At 50.7% G+C, this 7,818-nt stretch overlaps 1 protein-coding gene across 1 annotated transcript; it reads left to right on the top strand.

Moving 5' to 3' along the window:
* Positions 1-1,041: 1,041 nt before the first annotated feature.
* Positions 1,042-2,031, top strand: LOC122944107 (histone H1.10-like). The gene has a single exon (XM_044302339.1). The coding sequence runs from the start codon at positions 1,105-1,107 to the stop codon at positions 1,663-1,665; it is 561 nt and encodes a 186-aa protein (XP_044158274.1). The 5' UTR covers positions 1,042-1,104; the 3' UTR covers positions 1,666-2,031.
* The last annotated feature ends 5,787 nt before the right edge of the window (positions 2,032-7,818 follow it).

The raw sequence follows: 7,818 nt of genomic DNA, 5'->3' as shown, positions 1-7,818 counted from the left end.
GGATGCTATAATGACACCGTATTTGCGCCCTTCAGTTTATATATAACAACTGCCTGACCCGTCATAGAAAATGATACAAAAACATGTATCCTGGCCGAGACGTAAAGGGGTTATCCTCAGCGGTAAAGTGTCCCCATCATGTGCTCGGGACAGACAAAGACAAGTGCAAAAAGCTGGTCTTAGTAAATGACCCCCATTATCTATGGTTTTACATAGGACTGCAGGTAAATCCACTACATTAAGTCACCACAATGTATTAAACTACAAATTCAACTCTGCTAAAACCCGTGCAGCAGACTCAAGTTTGTCATTTGTCCCATCTCATGGCGATATCAACTATTCTGCTGTCTGACACAGGGTTCCAGGAAAATCTGCTACTGTGCCAAAAGAGAACCGATCCGGCTCTGCTACATCTGCTCCCAGCGTCCACACTAAGTACTATCATTGCACAGTGTTTGATCATTTCCTCCCTTCAAGGTGGGTGTGTGCCAGGTAACCCCCCCCCCTCCCCCCACAGACGAGGTGCCACCATGTCACCCCCAGTGCCAACCTCAGGACCCCCCTCCAGCCCCAGGAATCACGTGAGGGGCGCTCTGTGTTACTTGCGCCAAATTAACCCCCCTCTATCTCCGGCCCCGCTGCACCGAGACCCCCCGAATAAATGTGCATCTGTCCCTTGAAACCCCCTCTTTCAGTCTGCAGAGTGACCCCCCCGGATCGCCCCCGTTTAACCCCCTCAAACCGCCCCCGAATAGCATGCCTCCCCACCGCTAGGGCTCCGGCGGGCAGGGGATGCAGCGGTTAATCCGGTCATTTCGGGGTTAATCCACCGCCCACCGCTGTCGGTCTCGGCTCGGACGGTTAGAGGGGGGTCCCGGCTACACGGTGCATTCGGGGTCCCGTTGCTGGAAGCCCCCGGTTTGCAGAAAACAGCGCAGAACCGTGCGCCAAGAAACACAAGTTGCAGGGAAGAGGCGCTCGGAGCTGTTGTTGTTCTCAACGTGGTCCGCTCCCTACGTATAAAAGGAGGAGGAGCCGGGGGCCGGGAGCAGACTGGTCCGGACCGTTGGGAAGAGAGCAGCATCGTGTTTGGGAAAAGGCGCAATGGCACCACAAGAAGTCGCACCCGCCGGCAGGAGAAGCAAAGCAGCAGCAGCAGCGGCCGCCGCCCCCGGGGCCAAGAAGTCCGTCAGCAGCAAGAAGAAGAAGAAGAACCAGCCGGGCAGATACAGCCAGCTGGTGGTGGACACCATCAGGAAGCTGGGCGAGAGGAACGGCTCCTCCCTGGCCAAGATCTACGGCGAGGCCAAGAAGGTGTCCTGGTTTGACCAGCAGAATGGTCGCACCTACCTGAAGTACTCCATCAAGGCGCTGGTGCAGAACGACACCCTCCTGCAGGTCAAGGGGGTGGGGGCCAATGGCTCCTTCCGCCTCAACAAGAAGAAGCTGGAGGGGCTGGCAGTGCCCCCCAAGAAAACGGCCCCTGCCCCCAAACCTGCGGCCAAGAAGCCCGCAGCCCCGAAGAAGAGCCCCAAGAAAGCCAAGCCCGCGCCCAAGAAAGCCAAGCCCGCGCCCAAGAAGAGCCCCAAGAAAGCCAAGCCCGCGCCCAAGAAGAGCCCCAAGAAGGCGGCCAAGCCCAAGGCGCTGAGGGCCAAGAAGGCATAGCCGCTGCCAGGACTGTGTACATAGCCCCCCCTCCCCCCTCCAAGAAGGCATAGCCGCTGCCAGGACTGTGTACATAGCCCCGCCCCCTCCTGTTTATCTTCTCGGACTGAACTTGTTACTTTTGTTGCTACTTTTGTTACATGAAGCTTCGATCCCTGCAGAGAACGCTTCTCCCGGGCAGGAAGGGTTAAACGTTGCAGCCTGGATCAGATCTCATTCCTTAGGCTTTCTTTCTTTCCTTCCTGCATGCCATTTATTTTTGGTTTTCTACGATTTGTAGAATTTTGGCTTTTTGTTATTTTTGTAATATATATAAAAATGGAGATTTAAAAAAAAAATAATTAATAAAACTAAAATAATGGTTAAGATTTTTGTTGGTTTCTTTGTGGGGATCTGGGGGCTGGGACTTGTTCTAAAACTGTGGGATTGAACACTACTACTCCCAGTGTGCACTTTCAGCTGGGAGTTGTAGTTTTTTTTTATGCCAGGTGACGAGGGGGATTTATTTTGCTTGTGTATTGCAGGGGCTGCACCACCATGGCAGCTTGCGTTCTATTTGTAGGGTAAGTGTCTGGATGCTGGGATCTGGTGATGTTATTGTGGTAGACCCCAATTTAAAGGGGTTCTGCAGGCTTTCCTGAGGATGGGCAATCACTAGCTGATCATGGGGCTTTAACACCCTGCGGCCTGGCCAATCAGCTGCTCCATTGCCAGAATTCAGCTCCAGAGCTGCGCTCTGATCGTTATAGTGTAGCTTGCTCATCCCAGCAGTGTGCTGCACCAAACTGCTGATCAGCCAGCGACGGGACCTGTCCCCAGCCTGTACAACTGCTTTAGGCCTCATGCACACGACAATTGTGTGTTTTGTGCATGAGTTGCAATACTAAACATGGCCACTATGCAATGGATGGCGCTGTGCTTTGTAAGTTGCAAGGAGGCCTCCATCTCAAACAGCTGATGGGTTTGTGGTGGGCAGGAGTCAGACCCCCTGATCTTCAGGATAGGTCAATATCAGGTGGGGGTCTGACCCCTGGCACCCACCCCCCCCTTTTTTTTTTTTTTTTAAGTGAATACAGCGCTTCATTCTCGTCACTGTTTACCTGGACGCCATCCACACCACAGCAGCAAGCAGTGTAATTACAGCGCCTCTGCCCCCATTCACTTGAAGGAGCAGTTGTAGTTACATTATATCCCATTCCAGTGAATGGGGCGGAGGAGCTGTAATTACACTGCTTGCTGCTGTGGTGTGGACGCAGCGATCGCAGGACGACCCCCCCCCGATCTGATATTGATTACCTATCCTGAGGATGTCATCAGTATCAGAAACCGGAATCCCCCTTTAACATTCAGGACAATGAAAGGGCTGCAGCTCTCCTGTGAGCATTGCGTTTCTAAAGACCAGGAGATCCATTTGTCATGCCCCGCCCCCTCAGATCTGATTGGTGGGGGTTCCAACACCCCGATCCACTGTAGCTCCTTCCATTACACAATGGACAGAGCGGTGTAGCTTCTGCACTGGAGCGCTCCTGCCACTCAGATCTTCATGGCCTGTCCTGAGGATCGACTACCCCTTTAAGGCTACTTTCACACTTGCGGTAGCCTTTTCCAGCAGGCTGTTCTGGCGGGGAAATAGCCTGCCGGATCTGTGCTACCGCAAGTCCACCGTGCCGCCGGAAGTCTGCACCGGCCCCATTCACTATACTGGGGTCGGTCTGGAGGTCCAGCCTCAGCACGGCAGAGCGGCTGCCGGAATAAAACTACAGCATGCTGCGGTTTTCGTCTGGCCTCCTCTTGGGATGTTTACCGTTACTGGACCTCCAGCCCGCCCCCAGTATAGTGAATGGGGCCAGGGCAGAACGGTGGACTTGCGGTAGCACGGATCCAGCAGGTCACTCCCCTGCCAGAGCAGCCTGATGGAAGAGGCTACCACAAGTGTGAAAGTAACCGAAATAAATTCTGCCAAACCAATGTCAGCGGGATAAATCAGCCATCTAATGTGTATCGGGGCCTGCAGAGTTCACCCCACTGGTAGATTTGGGGCAGAGGATTGGGCTGTTGGATTTCAATATGCCCTATCCTTTTTGCTGTAAATCAGGACAAGCCCCCTCCAGAGGTGTCAGGCCGCGGCTTACTCCCCATTCCCCGCTGAGAACACACTAAGCTGATCCAAGCATTGGTATTAGGAGAACATCTCCAGCGCAGGGAGCTCCAGTGCTTCCACCTTGGACATTTATTCATAAGATTGTCAGGGCTTGTCCCATTATAAACACTAACCCCCTATCTAGAGGTGGTGGTCCGACTGCTGGGGCCCCTGGCGATCACACTGTTCAGAGCTCCCCATGATAGTCAGGGGCTCCAGAAGTAGGACCCTCCCTCCCCCCCCCCCCGATCAGACAATACATAATATTATTATTCTCCCCGGTGTGTGGGGGGGGGGGGGGGATAATGAATTCTGTTCTAGCTCATCAACAGGCGTGACACCATTACACGGGGTCCCCACTAGTTGTCACCGACACTCTGCCCTGTTTTTGGGTTCCTTAGAAAATGGAATACAAAACCAATTCCATCAGGGGAGGGGCAACGTTTGGTATGTTTTTGTTTAAAAGTGCAGAACATACACAAATACCTGAAAACCTGGGGGGGGGAAGAGGGAGTACAAACCTCAGAATACCCTGCCAGACGCACCATGGGGGTTGTAGTTTTGCAGTGGCTGGGGAACATTATATTGGGTATCATGATGTCCTCCACACTTGCTCAGCAGCTGCAGGAGACACAATATGGTGGACAAAGAATCCACCGCAGCGCTGCCCCCGTATAGGTCTTCTGTGGTGGGTGGTTAGATTCGGGCACAGCTGAGTGTTTTTTTTTTTTTTTTATTAATAACAGTTGCACCAAGTCCTCCGGGTAACATCACATTAGACAAAATAGTGATTTTATTCTAAGCAAAGTGAGGCACGGCGCAGCTGTGGGCAGAGTCCTGGCATCTAACGGCATGAGTTGTTGTTAACTAGTGCAGCTGCCGACTGACAGGTGGTAGAACCATGAAAAGCTGCGGCTTGCAGCAAGCGGGCACCACCATGGGCTCACAGTATATAGAAATATGTACTGCCAGGCTCTTTTACATATAGAAGACCTGGGCACCACCATGGGCTCACAGTATATAGGAATATCTAATACCAGGCTCTTACATATAGACATCCTGGGCACTCCATGGGGGTTAAAGAAAATCTGTCAGCAGTTATCTTAGGCAAAACTGCTGACACTAGGTAGGGACTAGAGAGATCAGTACAAACAAACTTCATCAGTAGTAGTGTGCATATGAAGTTTTATCCTGCCAGATTCTGCTCCTACCAAGTGTCCTACAGGAGGAGCTTCACTGTAAAGTGGACCTTGCACTGAGCCGCTTCCCACCCCTCCCATCGGAAGACCACCTGTAGGATGCTACAGCCATCACTCAGAGGGGAGAGGCTGTGAAGCAGCTGAATACAGAGAGGACTTCACAGCAAAGCTTCGCCTCCTGGGAACAGGCAGCAGCAGAGCCTTGAAGAATAGAACTTCATATTCACACTACTCCTGATAAAAAATAAAAAAAATCTCAGCAAAAGGTAATGTTTGCCGTGCTCTCCCACCTTGCTGTCAGCAGTGTAACATGCTAAAAACGGAGACCCCCTTTAAGCAAAGTCTACGAGGAGATTATTCCACACAACTCAGACTCAACACGTTTCCGTTTAAAACCGGGGAAAGTGGTTTATTGACACACTGAATAGAAAAAGACAATTTTCTGATATATAAAGAAACAATATTGCACACTATTAATTAAAGTGCTTCTAAAACGACTCAAGACAATCTTAGACAGTAAAGAAAGAACTGAAATCACTTCTATCACCATCTTGTCAGCAGAGTGGTCGGGCCCCTGAAAGGACACGGTGGGAGCACCAGAAGACACGGTAGCTTTCGTGTAGGATGCACACGGGCTGGATATACACTGAAGTTGGTGGTAACTCTTCCCAATGGGTTGGGTGCTCACTAGGGGTGCTGGAAGCATAAGAAGTGGAGCTGGTGATAAAATCGGGGTGATACCCAATAGTGGACCCCTTTAGTTAAGGCTGGGCTCAAAGAGGGCATTGGTGCCAGGAAGGTGCCCTACACTTTGGACATCAGTCAACCATTCCTTCCCATATACATGCATGTTGGGCAACAGGGAGAGGCCCATAAATTGCTGTCAGACACCTCCTTAAAGACTGGGCATGTTGAAATCCAACAGCTTGATCCTGAAGGCCCCCAACATCTGCCGTAAGAGAGCCCAACGCACATGAGATGGTCGGCTGGTCCTGCTGAAATTGGCAGGTGCGACCGTAGTTCATCTAATGTGGAATTTTGGTCGGGACTCAATGTCCTTGGGTGAACCCTGCCTTAAGATGAGGCGACTCCTAGCACCCCACATGACCCCCCCCCCCCCCCATTACACGACATTGTAAATCCAACCCATGCTGAACAAAAAAAAAGGGACCGTTACCCAGAAATGTCACAACCTATGAAAGGACGGGACGCGTGGCCACTCATGGTGGCTCCTGGCAGGACAACCACTTCTTACAGTCACTTGAAAAAGGAGCCGAAACTTCTTCAAGGGCCAATCAGCGCACAGAGATTACGAGAGAGATGCAGGACTTAACTTTCGCTGCCGAGTCTTTATTTTGGGCAAATTTACTTGCTAAAGTGCAGACAGTAGGGAGGACGCATTACTCTGCGCATTCAAGGTGCTTTCTAAAATCTTCAGACACTGGCAAGAAAAGAACGAAGACCAGAGGTGCAAAAAAATAAATAAAAAAAATACTGGGAGTAGTAGTTCTACAAAACTGGACTAACAGTTTGGCGATCCATGCTGCTAACCTAAGAGGGGTATTCCGGTTATGTAATCGGGATACACGACCTGGATTGTGGGGGTCCTATTCTATCGGAGTTCTGCAGATAGTCACTCCGCTCACTTCAGGGGGGCTCACAGTGTACAGGGCCCAGTTCTTATGATCGTGGTGTCCCAGCAGCGGGACCCCCCACTGATCTAATAGTTATGTCCTCTCCTAATATAACCGGGATACACCTTTAAGGAGCCAGAAATTAGGAACTTCAATCAACCTCAACAGCGGTAACACAGAAGTCCAGTCCTGGGTTACCTTCCATACAAGTACAACCACAGTGTAATAACCGCGAGCTTTAGATGTAGCAGTGGTGGTGCGGTGCTCTTCTGCACTATGTCAGCTACTGGTGCCTCATCAGAAATTATGACACTGCCACTTTTCCAGCTAGAAACTATAGGTTATATAATTTACAGCTACTGAGCCCAAGTTACATCCTGTATTATACTCCAGAGCTGCACTCACTATTCTGCTGGTGCAGTCACTGTGTACATACATTACTTATCCTGTACTGATCCTGAGTTACATCCTGTATTATACTCCAGAGCTGCACTCACTATTCTGCTGGTGCAGTCACTGTGTACATACATTACATTACTTATCCTGTACTGATCCTGAGTTACATCCTGTATTATACTCCAGAGCTGCACTCACTATTCTGCTGGTGCAGTCACTGTGTACATACATTACATTACTTATCCTGTACTGATCCTGAGTTACATCCTGTATTATACTCCAGAGCTGCACTCACTATTCTGCTGGTAGAGTCACTGTGTACATACGTTACTAGGAGAATAGTGAGTGCAGCTCTGGAGTATAATACAGGATGTAACTCAGGATCAGTAATATGTTGGTAGACATATCACCTTATTATGTACTCAGGCAATTTACATATTCAGTGTCAGACTATGAAAATACTAAGGCTAGTTTCACACTTGAGGCAGGACGGATCCGACAGGCTGTTCACCATGTCTGATCCGTCCTGCCGCTATTTCGCCATGCCGCTGGACTGCCGTCTGTCCCCATTGACTATAATAGGGACGGGGGTGGAGCTCCGGCGCAGCACGGAGAAAGCCGCCGGACTAAAAAGCCTGACATGCAGTAATTTTAGTCCGGCGGCCTTTCTCCGTGCTCCGCCCCCATTATAGTCAATGGGGACGGAGCGGCGGTCCGCGGGCACGGCGAAATAGCCGCAGGACGGATCCGACATGGTCAACAGCCTGTCGGATCCGTCCTGCCA

The sequence above is a fragment of the Bufo gargarizans genome, chromosome 7, assembly GCF_014858855.1.
Source record: "Bufo gargarizans isolate SCDJY-AF-19 chromosome 7, ASM1485885v1, whole genome shotgun sequence".
In the NCBI taxonomy this organism is placed as follows: domain Eukaryota; kingdom Metazoa; phylum Chordata; class Amphibia; order Anura; family Bufonidae; genus Bufo; species Bufo gargarizans.
The sequence above is the reverse complement of the archived record's forward strand: the minus strand, read 5'-3'. Positions and strand labels throughout refer to the sequence as shown.